Source organism: Hippoglossus stenolepis, chromosome 15 (genome assembly GCF_022539355.2).
Source record: "Hippoglossus stenolepis isolate QCI-W04-F060 chromosome 15, HSTE1.2, whole genome shotgun sequence".
Classification (NCBI taxonomy): Eukaryota; Metazoa; Chordata; class Actinopteri; order Pleuronectiformes; family Pleuronectidae; genus Hippoglossus; species Hippoglossus stenolepis.
The window spans coordinates 11,184,817-11,210,850 of record NC_061497.1 but is presented as its reverse complement, the minus strand read 5'-3'; the positions used below and the strand labels follow the sequence as shown (position 1 = coordinate 11,210,850).

Here is a 26,034-nt window from a genome sequence, read left to right as displayed (position 1 = left end):
CACACTGGCTTCAAAGGAGTGTTACCTTGTGCAGGGTAACATTTAACAACCTTGAAATGAATGGAAAATGACAAAGACTTTTGCTTTTTCTGTTTCGCAATCCAAGAGTATGACATCATTTTTAGAATGCAGCCTTCTGGTGTCACTTTTAAAGCTGCAGGGGCAGAGCTTAACCCGAGAGGGCTTAAAATGTCACCCACGCCAAATGCACACTTTCATTTTTTGTAGCAGCGATGATAACTCATGATCCCAAAAATTAGTATGACTGCATGCAGAATATATAAGTGCCATTTTGAATGTGCCAGAGAAAAACACCACAGACACTTTTGCTAACCAGTTAGATGCTTCTGGAAACGAAGAGATAATGCCAACATTCAGTCTTTGGGGGACACTGGGGTCAAAAAAAGAAAATGTCTATCTGGTGATTCTGTAATGAGTCAAGAAAGAAGCTCTTTCACACAGAAAATGTTTTAGCTGTTAAGCCCATTGTGTGTCTTGTGCCATTACAGGTTGTTACGGGTCCATATGGGTGCACTTCTCATTGTGTAGCTGCATTTTAGGAGGCACAGTTTGTTCAATGCACCATGTAAAGAAATAATGTACAAACTCTAATGGGATGGCTAACACTAAGGTAGAGGGGGGGTTGGGCCACTTATTGCACAACAATTGGTGGTTCAATCTGCGGCTCATCAAGCCTCTTAGCAGAACTCTCGATGCAACACTACTCACATAATGTGGATGTGTGGGGAGAAAGCGTGAGTCGTCAGCCATGCTGCCATCTAAGGCTGTACTTACACATAGCGGTTGCGTTGAGCTAAATGCTAATGAAATCATACTAACATGCTGGTTTATAGCAAACAAATTCTACTTGAAACAGCATCATTCACACCTTGTTTTAAGCCTAAATATTTTTTTCTGCCGTTTTATTACGTTTGAAGAAGTGGTCACCATTTACTTCTATTGTATTGGATTTGGCTGCAATGCTGTTTACCCCTGAAAGACTCAAACACTTCACCCACTCCGCCATCGGTATAATGGTGAGTGGATACGTTTTGGGTGAACTATCCATTTAAGTTCTTTCTCAAACAAAGTCCATCTTTTTTTATCTGGAATTGTCACACATTTAAAAATGAAAATCAACCTCACGTTGTGTCAATCATGTTTACACACCGACTCCAAAAACGTTCGTACCCTCTTGCGGACTTTTAGTGCTTTGCTTTGTGATGATCAATAAAACTGGGGTGACATTCAGGTGTCTCTGCAGAAATAAGCACAGTTGTGAACGAAGTCGCTGAAGAACGGCCCTGTCGGCAGGTCACTCTGATCTCAAAGCTCCTCCGTCTTTCACTCTTACACTGTAGAAGAGATTTCTACGAATTATAGACTCGACGTGACGATAAAAAAATTGAACGTCCCGAGGCCATTTATCAGTGTCGTTTGTTTCACAATTACATTCCTGTTGAAGCTCCCACTGCAGCTTCTGCCAGTGCTGGAAGTAAGAGCCTGATTAAAGCTTATGAAGAGGAATCTCATGCACTGCGTACCGAAAATGTGACAGCTTTGGCGAGCTGAGAGCCCCTGAGCATCGGCCCCTTACGCATGCTGTTTTGAGTGTCTATCCACTTATCTTACACACTAACATATGAACAAAAGAACAGAATGGAAAAATTGACAGTTGCGACAGAACAGTGCAAAAAGCCAAACTGCTCTTTCTGTGAATCGATCGTACTTGTCTTTACTTTCAAGACAATTTTCACGGTATATATAGTATGTATATAAAGGGCAATACAGTATATGAATAGATCTCATTCTCTTCCCCACTGAAAACAAATAGAGGATACAGCATTGCACCATGTGACGATATCAATAGCGTGGATGAATTAAATGCAATTTGGAGTTTCGCCCAATTATCCTGACATAAGACACAAGAAACAAACACCACAAGTTGAAACAAGCAAACAAGAAACACTGGTCTCGCCTTGCCAAAATCAAACACTGGTCTGGCCTTGTTAGCGAGCATGAATTGCTAATTTCTTATTTACATTTAGTCATTTAGACCTAAAATTTGCATATCCTCTCATTTATGCTGCTGTCTTTCCCCCCCGATCTTCAAAAAGTGAATCCGTTCAATTTCCCTGGAGCAGAACACCCATTAATTAAATAAGAAAACGGGCTGTTCCGCAACACTGATGTAATGAATCGGTAATGTTATGGCTTTCATTCACACAGACCATGCAATGTTCAGAATGCTGCAGAAGAAAAAAAACATGCACATTTCAGAGAGAGAGAGAGAGAGAGAGAGAGAGAGAGAGAGAGAGAGAGAGAGAGATGTCATAAAACGTGCGTGTTTCAATATGGCCTGTGATGTGGCACAAATGCAAGCGAGCTAATTCTTTGTAATGAGGGTCAGAAATGCTAATTATGCGTACTGCATGAAAAATGAACGAACGTGGCAGCAGCGTTGCATCATGAGTCAAGTGGTGTGTTATCTGTATTTTGCAGATTCCTGCTTCTTTGACCTCAGCAGGAGACCAAAGGCTGCGTGTGTGGTTAGAAGAAATCATCCCGGATCTTAAAGGCCTTCATTCTTCAGATGTGCTGCTCTCAGTCAACTTCAATGTGCAGTTATATCAGACATGTTTTAATTAAATGCATTTGCTTTTCGTCAGTATAATGGATACATTTACAATCTGCTTTTCTTCTGGTCCAACACTGGTACATTTAACTCAACCTGCAGTTTTATCTTCAGGACAATTTACAGGTACAACATGCAAGTACTTATACACAGCACTCATTGTTATTTTGAAATAAAGAAAATCGGAAATAATGTAACTATCACCGGAGGTTGTGTGGATCACTTTTCAAAATAAAAGCATATTTTCTTTGCCTATGAAGTGTGATTTATGTGAAAAGAAGCTCCATTTGGTTGTACTGCAGTTACATTTAAAATGAGGGCTCGCTACTGGATGACTAAGCTTACCTGCAGGAGTATAAATAACAGTGTGAATGAAAGATTTCAGAAGCACAGATATGGAGCTTGTGAACTTATATGACCAGTGGGTTTTATGTGGATGACCGCAAACTAAAGTCTTCAAGTCTACATGGACAAGCACAAATGCAGAAAATCATTTTATCACAGTGGCAGAAATTATTCCATGCAATAGTGTGGTAAAGGAATTGTATGGGTGTCAATGTGTATATAGAATTTTTTTGTAGGCCTATTTACTGTGAATAAATCTAATCTGAATAAAGTTTATCTTATTGCTAATTAAGACCCATAGTAATATTATAACAATAGATGAATTGTGATACTATACGCCATGGAAACAGACATATAAAAGGCTCCCCACACTTCCAACTCAACAACAAGACTACAGGCATAAAAGAGTTTTTAAATAACCACAAACAACACAGCTGCATGGTCTGTGATCATTTTGTGTCTCTGCAGACATTTCTTTAGTTTTACGTCTCAGTTTTGATGTCTTTGTGGCTGTTTTGCATGTCTCTGTTGTTGTTTTGTGTCTCCTTTGGTTGTTTCATGCCTCTTTTTGGCCGGTTTGCATCTCTTTGTGGTTACTATTCTGGGATAATTTGCAGGTGTAGGTCAGATGACCCTGTGATTCGTGGATGCCCCCTGTGCCTATGGATGATAGGCCTGTTCAGTAACCCCCCATGAGTGTTGATCCAGGACGTTGCATGAATGTGTATAGCCTTCAAAATCTAAAGGGTCCCTTTGAGAAAAGAAAATTTAAGTAAACACAACTGCAAACACAAATGTCTTTAATCCATACAACCTCTGCCAGGGAGTTTATGTTTCTAGAAATCTTTCATCACATTCCTTAATATTATGAGTTAGAGCACTTTTCAGGTATTATATATGGGACTGAAATCTATGAATGTGTATGATTTGGTGCAGCTTGATTGAATTTAAGGGGATTTTATTGGGCCTAGGCAGAGATATGCGCTCCTACTGAGTATCATTCTAGTTAGATAAGCGGTGTCTCAATTCAGGGGCTGCATCCTTGGGAGGACACTTAGGCTGCATGGACTACAAAGGTCGGACCTAAGTGAGAAGGTCTGGTCTACAGAGGATTTCCATGATCGGGGGTCACCTGCTCATCCTGCCTTTTATCACTGTTGCCTAGCAACAGAGCTGAAATTCGACATGACAAGATATTTGTATTGCTCCTTGGTGTTTCTGATGCCCCTCTATGAAAAACAGTTTGTCAATAAAGCGCAATAATTCCTTGGGTAGAATTGAGCCTGGAAAGATCCACCTGTGGGCGCCTTCGTTTGTCAAGGAAGGAAGGACTCATTTGTCGACCGCAGTTGGGGGAGCCTTTGAAATGGGACAGCCGTAGTGGTCGCAATGGGTCTCCAAATGCATCCTCCGAAGGACGGATGCAACCCCTGAATTGAGACACAGCTATATTATAATTGAGCTTTTACTTTGAAGACGCTGTCCGGAAGCGAAACTTCTCACCACGTGCTCTTGACTCTGCTGTTATGGCAACGGGAGTGGGCGGAGCTTGCCGGTGCCATTCGACTCCGGGGTGTGATGCGGTGATGAAGCGTCGGTGACCAGCGGCTCACAGGAGCACATCCCTCGCTCAGCCACCACACCGCACCACCGGGGATACCGCCGTGCGTAAAGCCTGCGCACGCCTCTGCTCCACCGCTCCTGTAACAGCAGGCCGGGGTTGACCTGCCGCGCTGCATCCCTCAACCTTTACTGGATATCCTCTCCTCTTATACCCCCGCAGCCCAGAAAGCTGGTCTTGTGCGGAGGACGACGTGGAAAGGAGGTGTGATGATGAGGACTATCGTGCGCTCTGCTCGGAGGATCCAAACCTGCGCGATCGTCCAGCTGAGGTGAAGGAGGGAGAGAGAGAGATTTGGGGGAAAGTCGTGTGGAGCTGAACCCCCCCACCCCCAACCCCCCTGAAGAAAAACGAGGACACAACAAGTTTGAGGCATGAGCCCCCACTGCTGACGGAGGAGTGAGGAGGAGGAGGAGGTGCTTTGTTCCCCCTACTCTAGTTTTCTGTCCAGACTTTTCCACCACAAAGTCAAAGTTGGACAACGCGGAGGAGAAGTTTCCGGAGAGTAAATAACAACAGTGCAGAGCCACTATCTCCTGACAGCTCAGTGTGTTTCTGCTGCAGTGTTGTGGCTCCCCACATGAACACTACAGGTCCACTCTAAATGCGGACAGGTCTGCGGTCAGTGAGTGCGCACAGCCGAGCCGCCGGTGCCACTTGGTCTTTTGGAAACCACGGAGAAACACGAGCATTTCGTTTGTGATCGTGCGCCATGGAGGTGACACACCGGAGCATCGTCCTGCTGCTGGGCTGCATCCTCCTGGTCTCTGCAGAGGAAGGTGAGTGAGCCTCCTTCTTCTAACGCTGCCCATTGCATGGACTGGTTTTCTGTGGCTACAACTGGTGTTATTTGTATGGTAGCCCAGAAGTGCAAATCATAAAATATATAGAAAACATAAAACACAAAAAGTCACAAAACATTACAATAACTAAGAAAACACAACGATAAATAAGGGAACACAATGATGCATTTTGAAAATACAACGTTAAATACGAACACATAATGATAAATACAAAAACACAACAATAAATTACAAAACACAACGGCAAATAAAAGAAATACTATGGCAAATATGAAAACACATTGGCCACTAAGAAAACAGCAACTAATCACAATAATTAAAACTCAATGCTAAATAAGAAAATGCAACAGCAAACAAGAAAACGCAACTGCACCTATAAGGAAATACACAAGGAAATAAAGAAACGCAATAGGAAAACACAACTGTGAAACAGAAAAACACAGCAAATAAGGAAGCACAATGACAAATCACAAAACGTGTGGATGGTCCTTCCATCCAATCAGCAACGAGCCTTGTTGATACCAGGTACCAAACTTTACTAGTTAGAAGTTAATACGGTTGTGTTTTGTAATTTGTCGTCATGTTGTGCAATTAGTTTTCTTAATTTTTTTAATTTTCTGTTGTCTTTTGTGATGTGTAGTCGTCATTTGCACTTCAGGGCCACCATAGCATTACATCCTGTTCCTCTCCACGAGTGAGTGCAATAAAAAACCCACAAGGAATTTTAAAAGCATGCTGTGCAAACATCACACAAGAAGCTGACCTAAATCCATGGGGAATCATCATAGAAATATCATAGCAGGATATGACTGCAGCCACACTGATTAGAGGTACTTAGTGTTGCATTTATATCTCCAACCCCCGATATGAATGTCAGTGTGGAAATGTGGTTCTTCTCCTTCTCCTTCAAAGAGCGGCTTCGTCCTTTTAGTTTAAATAAAAGAAAAAGAGGAAATAGCACCTATATAGATAAAGACAAGATTGTTTTTTTTCTCTCCTAATTTCTGCAATGAGGTCAGATCTAAGAGTGTGTCTCTATTAGGTTTCACTTAAAAGCCATCAAAAGGTTCCTAGGCTGCTTCCTTGGGGGGCCCTTAACCCCCTTACCCTAAAAATCAATACTAAAACATTCAGTGCGTGGAGGCTAATACACGGCTGGAGTGATTTTTGTGGGATGACGTAGACAACTGGATTAGACACTTAAGCTTTTACATTTAACTTCAAGGAAAAAACCTCCAGTGCTTTGAAACAAATATATAACGTGAATCATCATTTATATCAGGTTCTGCCAGCAGATTTGACGTTAATGGTCAAATTGGATCTGCGCCGTGAACCCTGGGGGGACAAATAACACAGACAAGACTGAAATTATCTGTCATAATGCCCTAAGAAAATGATGGTTGTCTGGTTTTTACAGGCCAGTGTGGCTCGGCATCATCAGGCAGTGAAACTACCAGGCCAGCGTGGGGATCATTTTCTTAATGCAGGGGAGGAGGGCTGAGTTTCACGAGGCTAGGTGTTTATTTCTTTTTTCTCCCTCCTGCAATGTCGCTGGCATTAATGGGGAATTTTTTCCGGTTCTACAGAGTGAACTGGAAAGTGAGTTTGGAAAAATCGTGGTGATGCAACTTTCTGCAGAGGCTTTTATAGAAAACGGTGGAAATAATAGGACTGTGTTTACTGGGGATCAGAGGATCACAACTGGGTTTCTTAAGGAGCTGTTGAACTGCAGGCGTTTTTTGGAAGTACCTTGCTGCTGTGTCGGCTGCTTGCTGCTGTGTGCCTGTGAAGAAAATTGTTTGATCTCCATCATGCTTTTTACTGGTTGGTACCGAGGATGGACGACGTGACTACTCCCCAAAACTGAAGCCAAAGAATCTTGGCTGCAGTCGAAGTCATAAATCCTGCCTCCTCCATGTTAGCTGACGGGACATTGGCAAAACTAAAAAGTCAAAGTAAACATCAGAGACTTTTTTCTTAAAGATGGTTTCTGTCATTTTAGCTTTTTCTTGTCATACTGGTGTATTAATAGGATCGATGCTGTCACATTTTAAATGACACGTTTGAACATCATTCATTTCAGGATAGTGGGAGAAAGTGGAGACGCGTCGTCCATCTTTATATACAGTCTCTGGTTGGTAATGTTTGTGAGCTCACACACCGCTGCTTCCAGTGCATCGCTAGCATCTAGCATCGCTAAATGAAGAATGAGTTCATAAAACAAAGACTTGACGAACCAACACTTTCTCTGGCTAATTTCCAACATATACCGCTGTTTTTCAATAAAATAAATTCGCCTTGAAAACAATGAGCGCTTATACAATGAACATTCTCCTGAAGTTGGCTCATTCCAGTCAACAGTTGTTGTAAACCGGAGCTCCACAACCATGCATGACTTCACCTACTCCGGGGCAGGAACACAAATCTGTCAGCTACGTCTGGTTTTGAGGCTGGACGCTGCATATTTGTTGCACTCTCTTCTTACAGGGGGGGGATTTACAGTGTGGCTTTTGCTATATAGACTATGCAAACACAGGGATGTAGCGTGTGTGTCATCACCCATGGATTTCTTGAGTGTCTTTTCAAGCTTTGGATTTGGTGCTTGTGTTGGGTTAACCCTAACCCAACAAAAGAAGATGTCACTGCAGCTACTGCAGAGTCTGAATTCTTGTGGGGGAGCCATTGTTGACTTTGTATTTCAAGAGAGAAGTCTGGGATTTTCCCAGACGCTTAATTTTACTCTGCTTACGAGTTTCACTTCTTCAATCTTTTTCTCAGAAACATATGAGATACTTAACCTCAAATCTGTGTGTGGGAAGCTGTGTCCTGCAGGTCCTTGCTGGCGGAATGATCAAAAATAGAAAATACCTCAGAATAGTCGCAGTCGACTTTGCTGTGTTTCGCTCTCGCTGTTTTTTTAGAAGAAGCTGGTTCCAAACAGGTGCAGCGCTGGCACAGTGTGGAGAACAGGGAGGTAGATGAGGGGGCTGAGGGGGTCTTGTTGGCTGATTCCAGAACATCTCTGTCTTGCCAAGTGTGAACAAGATGTCTGATTTCCATGTCTTGGGTAATGGCCTGCTCCTCTTCCAACACACAGTGGATCAACCCCCCCACTCCCCTTTTCTCCACCTAGTAGGGAATTCTGTAATGAACTGATGGGAGGCAGATGAAGCTCACAGCTGCCAAATCTCTCCTCCTTTTCCAACTAAAGGATAAATGACTCACTTACGCATGCCACTCGCTGGTTCGGCACATATATCTCTCTTCCTTCTGTCTCCACCAAGATTAAAACACAGACCTCCTGATCAGATAACTACTTTGGCTGGAAATTAATAACAACCTTAGTCTCTCTCACACACACATTCTTGTCTTTTTATGATTGGGAGGACACTGATATAATGCATTCCCTATAGCCCCTTACCCAAACTTGAACTATCACAACTTGTATGCCTAACCCCAACCCTTATCCTGACCCAAACCTAATTCTACCCACAACCCTAAAACCTGTCTGCATGCAAATGACGCTTTCAAATACTTTCTGTATATCCGTGTACTTAAACAACGGAGTGCTTGGGAGAAGATGACACAGCTTACTTCCCCTTTCCGAAATGAGCATGCACCAGAAACAACGACAACAGTTGTGGTCATATACTGGTTTCTCCAATTTTGGTAAGCACCACTAGGTCTTATTACAAGTGTGCCGCAAACCTTAGCATTACTGCTCCACATTACCCAGCACAGGTGTCTGCTTGTCCTCACAACTTCAGAAAGACAAATACACACACACACACACACACACACACACACACACACACACACACACACACACACACACACACACACACACACACACACATTCTTTCCCTGCCTCACTTTACATATAAAAGTGTATAATGTGCAGAAAAGTATAACGGAGTCCTTAAACTGAAAAGACATAGGTTTATCCAGTATTAAGTCTCACTAATGTAGCCCCACTACAATTTTAAAACATACTTGAATTTATAAATGTAAGCTATGAAGGATCCCTATCCTCCCACACACCCATAAAGTACCCATTTTGTTTTTCTCCCTGCCCCTCTTCATTCCTTGCACACACACTTTCTCTCTCTTACCAATTCCAAATGCTGTCATTGACAAAGCACCGCAGTCTCTTTGTCAGAAAACAGATGCACTAATGATGTTCTGTCTCTTTTCCATGGCTTGTTTTTTTTGGGGCATTTTACTCATACTCAATCAACTGTGTGATCACTTGAGATATAATAATTTGTTTTAATATCAATAGTCAACTTTTTACCCAAACTTGATGCATATTTTAACCAAATTCTACAAAAGTTGTTAAAAGTAAACGTGTTTTTTATTGTATTTGTGTTCCCATCTACAACTGTCATGTGGATATTATGATCGAGAGGTGAGGTGGAGTGAAAACCTTGCGGAAGAGGGTGCAACTAGAAGACATGATTACAGGGCAGCAGTGTAGTTAAAAATGAATGGAAAGGAAACCATGAAAATATGACCTTTATCTTTGATTTATGTATCAAACTGATACATAAATCAGTTCTCCTCATGATGTTTTTGTTCGCCACAGGTTTTTTGGCACGTCAAAGCAGCAGAAGCACTGCTGTAAACAATAAAATCTGTGTTTTCAGGGTCCTGGTGTTTTGCATGCTTTCTCACTGTCATGTTACTGGGGCAGAGCCATTGTTAATGTCAACAACTTTTCCCATACCGTGACAAAAATATACGCCATGAAAGTGTCTGTTGTGCCTCTTCATCCTATTTTGCCTGAAAAAATACATTTAGTGTTTCCCACCTCATCCAAGTGTCAAATGGGTGTTGCAGTATTTCAACTTGATAAAAAAAACAAACATGCAAATAGAAAATGTGAATACAAAAAAGTGGATGGAAAACACACTGGGTTCATGCGTGTTGACCGTAGATGAGGAGCGGTGGAGGAAAAGGCTCTGAAGTTGACGTGTTATTGTCTGCTGAGCTTTGCTGTCAAGTTGAGGCTGTGTCCCTTCAGCGAAATTGTTTACGTTCGGCTGGTAGACTTGTACTCAGAGCGTAAAGTTTGAGAAACAGCTTTGTAAATCCATCTCCCTCTGCTCTGGCTATGGGGGAGTGTCTCTGATCTCCAATATGGTATGTTTCTGCAGCTGTTACCTCCGTCTTTTTACAAGTCATTTTTTCGCATGGTATGCAACAAGAGCGTGCAGCTGCCAGTGTGATTGTTTAGCACGGGCATGTTTTGCTGTTCGGCTGGAAATCATCAACAGCACTTTTTTTGCTTGTGTTGAAATAGGGGTGAGGGGTCTTCCTGTCTCTTACAAACTTTAGTAAATTGGTCATCCCCTTATGAAACCACATAAAAATTCACTAGATCCAGATTTTGATTTGGTGCAGATCCAAATAAAAATCCAAGTTGCACATCCTCAAAACTGTCAGTCCATGAATTATGAACAGAGAAATCATTGAAAATGTTGAGAAACAACTTAACTTGCATTTTTTAAGAATTTTTTTCTAAATATCCTGCATCCACCTCCTGATCCAGATCTGCACCGAAATACAATGGCCTCTTTCTTGACCATACATCATCCTTCCACCATTTGTGGTGGAAATCCGTTTAGATGTTTTTGTGTAATCTCACTTACAAACCAACCAAAAAACAAACGGGCAGGGGTGAAAACATTAAAACCTTGACAGCGGTGATAAAGATGCCCACATGTTCTCAGTGCTGTCAATGGTAGCCATTGAAATGAAGCAGCTATAGGCTAACGCACATCTATAACATGCCTTAAACAAATACTGCAATATTCACCATGTTGCTAATCTCCAACCTGCTAACCACAATGTAGCAGCCTCCTTAAAACATTCTGCAGATAGTTGCCTGCTTTTAGAGGGAAGGCAAGATTGAGATCAACCCTCAAGTACTCTCAGAAAACGGGGATGTTCTCATATTTTGCACCAGTGTGTTGTTTATTCTTTCACCTCATGACTCCTCCATGGCAGCGAATAACATAATGCTTCACAATCTAAACTAAAACTCTCTCAAGTGTCTCAACTGCAGAATGTTTTTTATCTAAGAGGCTTCACTTGAGCCCCAATCCCTTCTTTCACAGACATGTAGCCTTTTCTTTTGCTACTCTTTCCACGTCCTCTGTCTCCTTGATGTTTGACTGGTGCTATCCTGTTTTCTCCTGCTGACTGTCTCCCCTGCCGTGGAAATGTGGATCGTTTCCCAGAAATCCCTTTAAACGGAACCGGTTTTTATAAGAAAGGGATTTGCATTTAAAGCAACCTCCCCCCTCTCTCCGAAAGCCTGTAGCCCATCATCCTCTGTACCTCAATCCGATGATTAGTTTCCTCAAGAGTTAAACAGGCATCCAAGTGCCACAAGTGCTCTCAGCCCCTGTCTCTCTCTCTCTCAGTGCCCCCCCCCTAGAGAAGGATGCATATGGCAGCGAGGAATTGCAGGTGCACGATAGTTTAGCTTGGTGAGAGGATACACCCCCAGCCCATACATCCATGTCAGGCGTTCACTTTGGAGAGCCGGTCTGTCCTCCACCCACGCGCTACTCTCTCAGAGTGGGACACAATGGGGACAGGCTGCAGCGGAGAGGGAATGAGGCCACAGCCTATCAGCCATAAGCACCAAGGAGAATGGCACTTTTAGAGGGATGGAGGTTCTCTTTGAAGTGAGTCAAGGAGAGGTGGGGAGACCTGCATGAGTCAATGAAACAGAAAGAGCAAATGCAGTGAGGGCAGGGAGGGTGCATGTCTGCACACCGTGTAATGAGCAAAGTGTGTGCATTGCCTATTTGCATTCTGTAATCATACACACCTGGGGCAAGATCTCTCAGATATATATGATGGGCGGAATATGTGATTATAATAAAGAGATTAAAAAGGTCTTTAATTAGAGGACAACAACAGAGAAGGGGGAGGTATTTGTCTCAGCCCAATCTTTATCTTGCACACTGATCACATCCATTATTTGAGGCACACTGAGCATTGTATTAGGGAAATCTTTGTGAGGCATTTTCTGCGCGGCATTGTCGCAATGTTTTTGTCAAAAATCGAAGGAGGGGATGAGGCAGCATGGAGCTGGTGAGACGTCTGAGCCTGAACGTGCAAGACTTGATTAAAAAAAGCAACCTAAAATCTCTCTTCTCCAAGCATGCGCTGTCAGTCGACATGTTCGGGATATTTTCTCTCCTCCCTGCATCACGGGTTGACCTACATCTTGTGTTTGATATCCCAGTTTTAAGTTAAAAACGCAATTCACTTGGTTCAGCGTCAACCTGGAGAGATCACGTGCACATTTGCTTCCACCTTTATGCATGCACACGGCTTCATGTCTCCGAGGGCCAGCTTTCATACACCGCACTGAACCAAGTGGGCTCTGCTATATACAGCATAACAGAGACATTCTTGCACGTAGCTGTGTGCAAGCTTCAGGAGGGAGCCAGGCTCCATAAAGGAATAGGTCAGTTCAATTAAAGAATCATTAAACACCTTTTCCTGGCAACTTGAACTCTTGTTTTGAAGGAGTGCTGCACAGAAAAATGTTCTTTCACTGTTTGCCTTCTCCCATATCATTATTGCTTCAGTTGCACATCATTTCTATCTCTTTTCAGCCTTATGCAAAAGAGGCATTGTATTATTAATCTTGGTTCATTTATTGGGGGGATTAGAGAAATGTGTGTTTTTGGAATTCAAAGTGTTTGTAAATGACTGAAGTCATCCCCTGATGAAAACACAAAATGGCTGAGGGTGAAAAATGATGCTCTTTGTGCTCTAATAAATGGCTTCACATCCAACGATGTGTCCATATATATATATATATATATATGTGTGTGTCTCTGATGCACAAACCCTGATGCTTGTAGGTGCAATGCATGTACGGATGATGAGAATTAGCTCTCAGCATGTCTGTTGTTGGTTGAACATGAAAGTGTGATATGTCAGAATAAAAGAGAAAATTCCCTGTCTATTCCCTTGTATTTCCACTTAGATGTGTCAATCCTTAGATGGTTTATTTAGCTGGAGTCTGCACTGTTAGCTTCAAGCTGTCCACCTCCCACTGCAGATTAGTCACTGAAAGCTGCGTGCGTGCGTGTATGTGTGTGTGTGTGTGTGCGTGCGTTTTCTTTGGCATGATTTTTTTTTTCTCTCCCAAAATGAATTGTAGACTGTGCTTTAGTGGAGGCTTTGATAAAAAACTTGTTTTAAGTACAGCCGTAGACATTTTTGGGGCTCACGGAGAGGTCGTAGATGCATCACAGCAGTAGTTGGCGCAATGTGGGTTTTTCATCAAACCGGATTTGAAATAAGATAGGTCACCTGTTATGTATTATTTTACATAAAGTGTAAGCTCACATTTCCACGCTTTTACTGCTCAAAGAAGAGTGGATTTGCTGCTCAGAGTGAAATATTGCATTCCAGCTCTGTAGGTCAAAATTCTACATTTCGTAACGGAACCCAGTTTTATATTCATGGTTAAATGACAGAGGAGACACACGTGCTTATAGTCAATCGATACTCTTCTAACTGGTGAACTAGCTGGTGTAATTATCCAGAGACACAGAAAACACGGGGGTGGCATTCTCCCCTGCTGGTTGGGAAGATCATCCCAGATTTCAGCTCTGTGTGACTCCAAAGGGTCCGTCCTGCAGGGGTGCCAGTCTACGGCTGACCCCGACCTCAGGCCTTCCCGTGGACGCGAGAAGACGGGGGGATGAAAATCCTCTTTTTAAAGAGATTGAAAAAGTGTTTGAAAACAGGCGCCTCACCTGCACACTCCCGTGGTGATGACACACAGCTCTCCAACAAAAAGTTGCCCTCAAGCCCTCCATAAAGTCGATAACTTAACTTTAGGCTAGTTGGTTTTCAGAGGGCAGTTTTGACCACAGTCTGATAATGTGTGATAGTTTCCAGGCATAGAGCAGTGTGACTCTATAAAGTTGTCAGACCTGAACTAAAAACAAACCCACAGATTTATCGACAGCTTTCATTTTGAAACCACTTTCAGACAGAAGGTCTGCGTATGATGCAGGTCTGCGGAACATGTGTGTCCGACCTGCGTTGGACCTGTTCAATAGAAAAAGCCGTCACTTGGCTTCTCACTGTCCGAGACTCCGAGTCTCTGCAGTGTAGTTTGAAACATTTCAGTCATAAACCTCAGAATAACAGGAATCACATTAAATTATTTACCACATGACGTCTCAGTTTCTCTTCTTGGTCTGTATAGTTCTCTCTTCTCCTTTCTCTTTTTTCCCGAGGGTTCTATAAATGACATTTGAACAACACATATCTTTCCATTCCTGGCAGCAACGCTAGTTCACTAAAGCTTGGCACTGGCTGACCCTGGTCCAAAGGAGGGTCGGCTGATGCCGATGTTTACAGACAGAACCCCAACGGCGGTTTGACCTGTGTCACTGAGCCAGTGGCTTTTGAGTTTCGTAATTCGTTCCAAAATTATTTCAATTTTTCTTTTAAATACCAAACTGAAATTGTCTGACTTTTGTCTGTTTGTAGTCAGACGGGTAAATCTAGATGCTTTCAGTGATGTTGACTAGCACATCACACTGAGGATAAATCAACGACCACAGTGTAATTTCCAAATGTTAAAAAAAACGTTTCTAAGTATATCAGCTTTGAGTCTTTGTTCCTCTCATTTCCTTTTTCTCCTCTACATTTGCACAGACTGTAGCCTTCGACAGCACCGAGGCAGAAACTAAACACATGCCTGCAAAGAACATGAGCACAGAAAATGTCTTTTAAAACAGCAAAGTGCTGAAATGTACTGTGCAGCACACATCAATTTAGCAAGGCACTCGCCTTTCAGTCTGGTGGCATCAAGGTGAAGAGAAACGATACATGTTTTCTAACTTGAAACATGTGTTTCCATCTACAGCAGCGAGAAAACGTAGCATTTAGTATAGTGGGGGGGAAATTCCACTGGATACACAAATATTGCCGGAGAGAGTTTGATATCTTTTGTATATATTTTATTTATTTTTACATCCTACACATGGAGTTGATTTTGATTAGTTGAGAAAGATGTGTGTGATAAATATTGTGTAAATTGGGACGATGTCTTCACAGATGTTGACTTCATGATTTCTTGCTATACGTTCTGTCACAGGCTAAACTCTCTGGCTACCTTTGAGTTTAGGATTGTTTTGAGCACTCAACTGTACTTTTACACATAAGTGACTCTATTGTGGGGACTGTATGTGTATTTGGTGCAGGCCATACTTGTCATTCCTGAACTACATGTGAGAGAAGCAGCCACTTGTTTCAGTGCGAGCCCCTCGTTTTAGCTTTACTCTACTGGACCGAGTCTTTCTCCCGTTCTTCGTCGTGTTTATGTTTGTGTTGCCTTCAAGCAAGTTCCCCTGTTTTAATCCGTGTTGCGTAGAAGAACACAAAAACGGCATTCCAATGATGTAGAATATTGCTGTTAAGGGCGTTTTAGTGGCACAACACAGTAAACGATAAAGCATAATATGAAATGATTGACGTTTTTCCATCGTAACAGGATATTGGCGCTAATGGGGCTCATTATAATAATTGTCATCTGAGAGGGGGAAGGCAATTTAAGGTGAAGAAATAACATAGTGCGATAATGGAAGAGAGAAATTGAGAGTGGGGTTCAGGAGGGAGAAAAGAATGTGGATAGAGCTTTAATGATCAGTCAATGAATGGATTCATTGATTGACAGAGGATTAAATGGCCAACTGTTTTCATAATCAAATTCATTTAGTTATTTTTGTCCTTGTCTAAGTGAATCATTCCCGACAATTTGTGTTTCCAGCTGCTCTAATGTGAGGATTTGATGTTTTTGTGTTGGTCTGACAAAAATAAGTCATTTTGAAGCCATTGTCTTGGGCTTTGGTAATATATAATGGAAATTAATAGTTAATTAAATAGGGTTATATATGATCGGTAATAAAAGAAATAAGTGATAGTTGTAACTCTACCTCTCAATAAAGACCATTCTTTATATTACAAAAAACCAATAGCTCACACACCACTGCTTTATCTGTTTTTTAATATGGGTATGATCCCAACTCCTTGCTGAGTTTGACCTCACAGTATTCTTATGGGACCTATTAATGCCTTTCCTGAGTTTCTGTCATACATATATAATATTACAGTTTTGGATGTTCATATTAAACGTTGCCAAAGTTTCAAATAATGAGGTAAATGTATATAACAGAAATCCCTGCGAGACGTGTTCACAGACGTCAAACTGCTCTGAACGCTTGGTTCCAGTGGTTTATTTTTTTTCCCTTTATCCCGAAGTCGGCTCCAGGCTCGGCTCATTCTCCCATAATAGTCTACTTAATTGGTGTTATAGTCATTTAACATACTCCGGCATTCAAATAAGTGAAAGAGCAGGTATTCTATACAATCGTTTGGCGAAATCCATAATAACTTTTTAATAGCAACAGAGGGTTTCCTCCTTCAGTCACCATTTTAGCCAAATTCTCACATATTACACTAATAAGCGGGGCATACAAAGGTTTTTTAAATACACAGATTGTGATTGAAAGAGTAAATACGACAATATTTTCCACAATAAGTATTTAAAGTGTGTACTATTTATCAAACAATGACGTCCTGTAATATTTACTGCGGTTGTTCGTGTTGTTGTTTACTCTCATATTCTGGATTGGATTTGGGCTCGAACATATATATGGTGGATTTGAGAAGTTTCCATTTCAAATCAATTGTGCTGTGTTACATAAGCTGCTTTAAGGCCTTCGCTGAAGTCTGGACTTTACCTGAAATCTTCTCAGTCCGTTGCTGCAGACATTTTTTCTGTGTGTAAGAGCGAGTAAAATATCGATAAAATGTCCGAATGAACCCTTGTGAGGATTTTCCGGAACATTTCCATAGAGCGAGTCGGCGTGTTGACGACGTTACTAACACACGACAGACTTGAAACTGGAAGAATAAAAATATCTCCGGATGTTAAAGGTCCGATACGTCCAAATGTTTGTAGTATTGTCGTCAATGCAAAAATAAGAAGGGGGGGTTTCAGTGACTAGTTAATTGATTGATTCACAGTTTGCGTTCAGAACCACCGAACAGGTCAGAGGATGAGGCGCTAATCACAAGCACTGGATGTTCAATGTGCTCTTTTAAGGAAGCTCCTTAAGGAGACCCCAGCTAATATTGCTTATGACTTTTTTGAACTGTGAATCATGCAGAGGTACTAGTGGAGTCTCAGAGTGAAAATATAGAGCTGGAAATGAGCGTAATAGGTCCCCTTTGAAGGCTGCATGGCTCGTGGTAATGCAGCGGTTTTGAAAAGTGCAGAATACTCTCACAAAATGTAATGATTTTTTTTTTTATAAAGGTCTTTTTAGGTTTTATTTTTTGGAATTTATTCCTCCTCTTATAGGATTCGGTATCAGGAAGCCACCAGGGAGTTGGTGTAGCCTGCAAGAATCGTTCTCAAGCAGCCAGTCAGTGGGGTTATTTTTGAAGAGGGTTTGAGGAAAAGCAGCTTCTCTAATTGGAAGTAGCTGGAGTTGAATTCACTCAGTGGCAGATCAATATGCCGAAGGAACCGAAGTACACTGTAAAGCCAGGTGTTTAATCAACCGCACATATGATGGATTTGGTGGGAAAAGTATTTGTTTTGAAGTTTTTAATGTGTCTGCTTAGAATCGAATTCTGAATGATTAACAATTCATCCGGAGAAAAGACAGTTTTTTTTTTCTCCTCGCGTCCTGTTGAGAAGAAAATTTTAAAATCGATTGCTTTTGCTTTTCCTTGCCAATATCAGTCAGTTCTCATTGTACGCAAACGTCCGGCAGCAAACACTTCCTATAATAACCCTGAAATCTATTGCCAAATGCTCCTACAAGTCACCTCTCTATACATAGTGGCCATTATTCATCCAGTGTAGTCTCTTTGGGAATATCACTGGCCTCTCCACAGTGTGAATTTTGTTTGTCCAAGGGGGAAAAAAGGCCCTTTGAGTCCACGATGCACGAGTGCCGTTGAGGAATTGACACTAAAGGTCGAAACTCATTACTCGTAGGCGGCGCAGAACCAAGTAGATGTATCATATCCTCTTAACCTTAAATCTCTCATTTTACGTCAGGGTCAAAACATTTTTATACCACTCTGATTAAAGTAAACGCTCTCTTTGAACTAGTGTGACTTCAATAATGCAACATTTTCCCGTTTCACTATATGCCACAATTCATTATAAAGAGAATAGCATTGGATCAGAGATGCACCTGCATTTGTTTTGTGGTTCAACACCAGGGGAGAAGCTTTTGTTTATTTGCTTATGCTGTGATGATCCACAGATGGATTCATGTTAAACGCAGAGCCAGGATTTGAAAAGATTAAAAAGGTGTTTTGCCCGAAGACAAGAACACGTGTGCAGCTGAACAATAACTAGAAGTCAAAACAGTTTAACTGCCGTACTGAATTGATTATTAGCTCAGGGGTAGAAGTCTTCTGATCTCTCATGTGAGTGTGAGTGAATGATGCACTTGTGGGAAACCCATCTTCAAGTGGAGATGATTAATGTAATGATTCTGTCTGGTGAATCTTTGTTGGCCGTGTAAACTTAATGGAAAGCATTCAGAGGGCAGGTACACAGACCTGTGCCTAATCCTCAGTGGTTTGGGTCAGTCAGTTTGATTCACTGCAGTGTTGATCCTCTCCAGTAGCATCTTTGGTTTCTGTCCAGTGTGAAGCTTCCTGCCTAAGTAGGTCACATCCTGTCCTGGGACAGAGACCAGCCGCTGCACTGACACTGTGTATCCCCTACAGACAAGACAGGGAAAACGTGTTAAACATGTACACATTTTCTTACATCTCACCTTTGCTACTTTCAGCTTCTGTCATGTCGCTCCTTGACACATACTTAATGTAGCCAAGCGTATTGTTTTACAGTCGGGCAGGAGTTAAATTGGCCCCCACTTGCACAGGAGACGGGAAAGGGACAGGAACCACAGGAAGCTGAGGTCTAAGCTCACTAGACACAACTCTTGTCAAAGATACACAAACACGGTTTACACACACACACGCAACTTTCATGCCCTACACTCACAAAAACAATGTAGAGCTGACATGTGAAGGGAAAAATATTTTTTTTTTCATTTCATTTGCATTCTTCTTGTGCACTACAGTAGATAACCTGAGTGCCAAGGACATTCAGCATTAGCATTTCTGAAGCTTAACCAACAATAGCTGGGTGGTGATCACTCCTCGCGTACAATGAAGGTGATAATCGCATGCAAAAGGATTATTTGAATGCGTTTCTTGTAGCAATTTTAATGGATCAAACACTCTTAATACAGAAACATTTAAAATTTGACAAATAGTTTGCTGTGTGGGTACATTGACCTGCACTTGCTAATGCTATTATGGAGAGAAAATGAGAAATTCTTTTGAGAAATACAATTATTTACAAGAGTTAAAGAAATTACGATTAGCTTGAAGCTACAGCAAACAGCCGTTTAGCTTTGCAAAAAAATCAGGGAAATAGGGAAACAGCAGGGCTCTGTCTAAGGCTAAAAAACTCTCTGACCAACAGAGATGTTTGGGTGTAACCAGCAATATAAACCTTTGTTAATTGAGCTGCACTTTCCAGAGCTTTTCCTGCCAGAAAAATGTCTGGAAAATATTCGAGTGAGCCGAATGAGGTTTCTAACATGACGACGCGACGGTTGCAAAAGTGACAACGAATACAATTTATCTCATGATGAACAAAAAGGAGCCAAACACGTAGAAGATGCGAAGATGTAAACTTGGAAAAAGACATGATTCAAGAGCTTTTGATGACAAAGGCAGACAACGTTGTTGATAAGCTCTAAACAAAAACACGTTGTAACTGTTTATGTCCTGGTGCCAGCATGCTACACTCAGGCACAACCCCTCGCCTGAATGTCCGGACCCAATTTTCCAGACATTTTCCAGAGTTAATGTCTGAAAAGAGCTTTAGTGAGCTTTGGGGCTCATAGTTAAAAGAAAACAAAAAATCTTTGGTTTGATGTTTCCCTCTGTTTGTAGTCTAGTGCTATGCTAAGCTAACCAAACATGAGAGGGGTATCAACAATCCTGTGTAATTTGTGGAAAGACAGCAAATAATTATATTTAACAACGTGTATTCCTTTAATTTAAAATGTGAAAGTATCAAGTTACCTGAGGCACCAGAATAATCCTCGAGCATGTCTGATTTCAGGGTACTGGCTTTGCAAAATTTAAAACACGTGGCGGCTTCATCCCCCGAAACATGAGGTTCTGAGTAAAACCTGGAGGACACGAACTCTCCTATCAAAGACTTATTTCACGACTCAAAGAAACTGGACAAAACTTTTATTTCGAGCCTCGGCAGAGAGCAGCTTCAATCCCAAACCCCTGAACAAATGTGGTGCAAGCACATGGAAATCCTTAACACGGCAATTCATGAATTATTACTTGTGATGATTTGATTACTTTATGATAAAAAAATGTGCATTTGAATGACTCAAATGGTTGATAAGTCACTTACGTATTACATGTAAATGGTATCATTGTATAATTCAATAAATACATCATAATGACACCATGCCTGGAATAGCTTCATGTTAACACACTAGGATCTTAAAATACACATAAGAGCAAGTAGCCTGATGAATGTAGCTATAATATTGTCAAATAGACAAATCCCAAAGCTTCCAACATCTCTTCTTACGTTTCTCGTTTTCATTTCCCCCGTTCTTCCCCTCTGTCTGGATTTCTCTAGGTGTATGAGTGTAATTGGCACTCGGTTTCTTTAATTAAAATGAGGTCTAATTGTAGCTGAGGCAGGGCAAATGTTCGTAGGCCTATAATTTCCCACTTGCAATCCAGAACCCCAGAGAAAGTAGAAAATAGGGAGGGAACTAGCACACGGTGTAGAAATGAACACAGATGTGAAGTTACATTAAGAAAAAGGGGCTTCAGGTCAAATGGCCTCCTGCTCTGGGGTTTGTGGACATTTGTTGAGCCTGATGACAGCTGTGTAGAAAACAAGGGTGTTGTCTTTGCTTTGTCTCACTCTCCTTTTGTCGGAAAACACAAAGCCTTGTTTTACATTTCAAAAGAAAACCATGTACAACACCCTCCACTGTTATCTGCTTTTCATGAAAAAAGAAAAACTAAAACCTTTCCCTCTGCTGTGTTTTCCCAACATGGTGTGTTGCTAAAAATAAAACTCTATCATGTTAATACTGATGCCTCAACCTATTTTCTCCACACTCACCTCGCACTGGCTGTACTTGAAAACAAAAATTGGCTTATAAGTCTGTTCAGAATATATCTTCAAACTGTTATTTTTTCATGATTATAATTCCAAGGCTCAGCACTGGTCCTGCTGCCAGCGCCAGTGTCAGTTTAGACTCGTCTGGTGTCTGTTAATGCCAGCGATTGTACTGTAATTACTGTACAATTCTTTGTTTGGGTTTTTAAATATGACCAGATGACGAATTTTCATTGTTCCTACGTCTTTCTTGCACTCAGGGCAATTCTCCGGCAGTGGGTGGCCACCTCTGCTGGAAGAATGTAGGGGAAACGCTGGCTTCCTCTAACGGGGCTTAAGCCTGAGTCTGCTTCAGTGAAAGGCAAGGCCTCGCATGCAATAGAAACACTCACGCTCACGCATCCTGTCTCATAAACCTTAATGATAGAGCAGCGATAAACAGTGATTACCAAGCCTGGGGCAGAGTGTTTCTTTACCACTCCTTCCCTCCCCCCCACCAAAAAAATCACCATGAGAAAAAGGAGGCAGGTGTTCATATGAAAAGTCTTCACACCGGAACCTTAGCATTATGAAGGTGTTTGAAATTATGCTGAAGTGAACTCGAGGCAGACTAAATGCGGGGAAAGCACCGGCCTGAATTGTGCCACCCAATTATCCTCCTCATCCACCTCTGTCCCCCTTTTTTTTTTCTTCCCCCTCCGCTCTTTGCAGACTTTCCTTTCCTCCTCTCTATCACCCGCCTCAGATTGTTGTTGGCGGGCTGCTGCGGTCTTGGAGTGGAAGAGGGCGAGAAGCGTGTGTGTGTTTCTTTCCAGGGAGTTTGCGCACGGGAGTGTAAAGCGAGTAGATTGTAAAAGGAGAAATGGTGGAAGTGCAGCGGGAGACGTCGGTGATTGAAGCTACATTTACCATTTACCTCTCAGCGTGACATAATGACGGACCTGCTGCATATGTAGCACCGATGATTAGTGAAGTCAGGGTCGCTGCTTCCGTGTGCCGTGCGTTGAGAGAGGTCGATGGGAGGGAGGGAACGACACTGAGGTGGAATGCCATAAGTACAATTTAAGTCATATTCGCTGTCGACAGAGGGGTGGAGAGGGGGGGGTGGCGTGTGTGTCTGTTGCTCCCTGATGGTGAATGTATTAAATATCAGGGGCTCAGATGTGAGCAGCTGTGGGTGTGATTGAGTGACCATTGAAAACGTTAATGGGAAAAACAAAGATATAAAGACGCAGATATTAATAGACAACACTAGATGCCGTCCACTTTAAACACTCGCTCTGTTATGGTTAATTATTTTGCATGAAAATGTTTATGTGTAGCAGTTAAACGTGTTTTATTCTGAAGGAGGAGCAGCGTTGGGGAAGAGGAGGGAGTATTTATTTAATGAGCTTGTCAAAGGATGTATTTTTATGAGTTTTTGTGCAGACATTGTGACTTGTGATCAAGTGTGGTTTGACTGTAACAGTGGTGCTGCTTTCAGACTCAACTCCAGACATTCTCAGGAGAATTCACAGCGAGAGAGTAGTCCTGTTGATGTTTCTAACAAGCAACAGACACAAAACTGAAAAAAGAGGTGTCATGCAGGTAGAGGATGCGGCAGAAAATTTCGACTTTGAAAGGCAACGGAATTTGAGGAGCTTCTGATGCGTGTACGCAGATGTGCAGTATCCAAAAAATGAGCAATATCTGCAGTGGAACTTATACGCCAACCCTCGCCTCAATGTTCTGGACATTTTCTTGCTGTTGTGAACGTGTTGGACCCTGACAATCGCCTGCTGTGTTCCGTTATATGTAAAAGTCCAGAGAAGATCTGGACACACTTGTGTGGACATTCTCCAAAGTTTATGTCTGAAAAACGGCTCGAGGGAAAGGAAAAGTTGAGCATCAAGCAAAATGGAAGAACAAATAGATTTACCCTATGTTACCTGATTGGAATAATCCAAATATCATCCTGAATAGATGATCGTGAATAGCCTACTGTTGTCAGCAGAATCTGATCTTTGAGCACAATTTAACATCAGTCTCTGGACGGCTGCAGCTACAATATTTGTCTCAGTAGGAAGCGAGAGTCAGATTCTTCTTTATCTCTCGTTTTTTTCCCTATGCCTTAATGTGTGTTTCATCGGGATGTGGGTTGGCAAGTGATAAATATGATTGCCTCTCATTTCCACAGGATCACAGAGATTAGTAACTGTAGGCGTTGCAGTTATTCTAGTGAAATACTACAAGTTTTTATCTCTGAAAATGTACCCCCGTATTATTGGATGTTGGCAAATATCGAAAGGCTTTTAATAAACCAGCAGAAGAGATCTTATTTTAAAAAAGGACCGAGCCGTCTAATCTCACATTTGGGTGAATACAGACGGAATCACTGGATCTGTGTCAAACATCAGACGAGGATGTATTCAGAGCAGATGTTCTGGAACAAAGTGACATGTTGAACCAAGTAGGCGGTGGAGACAACACATCTTAAACAGTCGAGAAAAGCAACAATTTGGCCCTGACCATGAGAGTGAAGCCTTTTTTCACATCGTTTTTTTATGGTCATGATATTTGCCAGTTACAGTTAAAAAACAATAGGCAACGATACAAAGAACTGAATCTCATTAAAATTCCAAATCTGTTTTATAGATTTGAGTGTATCATGTTATGTATATGAAGTATAATATCAATAGCGATATATTGCTTATGCATTGTGCAAGAACAGTGAGGAGGTAAAGCACATGATCAACCTCAGATTTAATCAGAAACAGATTCCACTTGTGAATATGCAGAATCTGTAGGTGAGGGACAAGATTTGGGGCCAGAAGCTTCTGGGTTCAGTTTTCTAGTTTGACCAATCTCCTTTGAATAGGCTTTGGTTGCTCACAGGTAAATACTCCACGTGAAGAGCAAAAAGAGGCCGAACACATTAACCGAAACGAATGAGCTATTTGTTTTTTTAAATAATCCGTATGCATATGCAGATAGCTGTTTATAGAGCTTAGCCAAAATGTCATCTGGATCTAAAACACCCACAAAAAGTGTTGCTGTGCTGTCTGTGTTTTGTGCAAAGAGATGTTCGACTTGTGTGATAAAAGAGACGAGTCAGGCTGTAAACAATGTAGGGCGAAAACAGAAGACAGAATCCAGGCCTGATTATCTACTGTCTACACAGCAAGCCCCAAAATATGGTCTGTTGCCGCCTGAGGCTGTTATATATCGACAGACAATAGCCTCTCAGCTCTGAGATTTGTAAAATATTTAGCTGTTTATCAAGTGCTTGTCATTCTCTACCTGTAAAGAAGAGTTTAAAACTCAAGAGCAAAGATCAGTCTTTTTTTTTTTTACATTGATCGTGTTAATTATCGATATCGGCTGCTATGAACATTTTTATTTTTATATGGGTTAGGGTTAGGGTTATTATATAATTTTGGACTTATAGCTGCAGCCATAAAAAATACAAATAGAAATCACAATTGGGGAAAAGTAAAGCTATTAAAAAAACCTGTGCGTGTTGGTGGGTTATGGAATGCTGACTTTACTGTTGAACCTCATACTGGGAGCCTAATTCAACAAAACATCTTAATAACCTCCATGATAAACTCTCACTGAAAACCCCCATTTCCTCCAGCCTCCACTTTCTCCTTGATCGTGGTGCACAGGAGCGCCGCATTAAATCCCGTTTATTGGTAAAAACCAAACTGCCTGACCCTTGAGATGAGCTTCTGGGGGGGGCATGTACGGCTCTAAAAGTCGGGTCTGCGATAGAAACCAGAATACCATCAGTATAAATATCAGTCATAATTTAACAGAGACAATCTGCGGTGACTGCCGGAGGGGAGATGTCCACACGTGAGAAGTCCCTTCGCTGCATCCACACCTCGCTGTGCTTCAAGTTACATGCAGCTCAGGTCCCAGATATTATTGGGATAGTGAATCGTAGCAGAACTGCTCAGATTGTTTGTGAGCTGGCACCCTCGCACTCAAAAGATTACAAAAAATCAATTCTGCTGTTATCACAGATCGTGACTGGAAAGGCTTTAATCTTTTATATGTGTGTGTGTGTGTGTGTGTGTGTGTGTGTGTGTGTGTTTGTATCTGTGCACGTCTGGCTGATACTCTTGTTCCCACCTCTTGCTGTGACTCTCTCTCCCTTGACAAAAGCCGACTCTTTTCACCAGGTTCAGTGCAGCCATGATGTGTCTCTGGGGACAGAGGGGACATAAGGGGGATAAAAACAAACATGAGAGAAAAGACAATTTTAGGGGAGTGGGAATGTTTGATGGAATCGAGTGGTGAAAGTCTATCTTCTACCCTTATACCAGTATAAGCGAGATCTAAGTCCCACTTGTGTGTTATAAGTGTAATACTTCTCTTTCCTCCTGAG

General features: G+C 41.7%; 1 protein-coding gene across 1 annotated transcript in view; it reads left to right on the top strand.

Moving 5' to 3' along the window:
- The first annotated feature begins 5,152 nt into the window (after positions 1 to 5,152).
- The window catches only part of ephb4a (eph receptor B4a), a 41,517-nt gene continuing 20,635 nt past the window's right edge, over positions 5,153 to 26,034 (top strand). Inside the window, exon 1 of the mRNA XM_035178703.2 lies at positions 5,153 to 5,380. Within this exon, the coding sequence (XP_035034594.1) occupies positions 5,314 to 5,380 (67 nt within the window). The 5' untranslated portion in view covers positions 5,153 to 5,313. The remainder of the gene's footprint in view (positions 5,381 to 26,034) is intronic.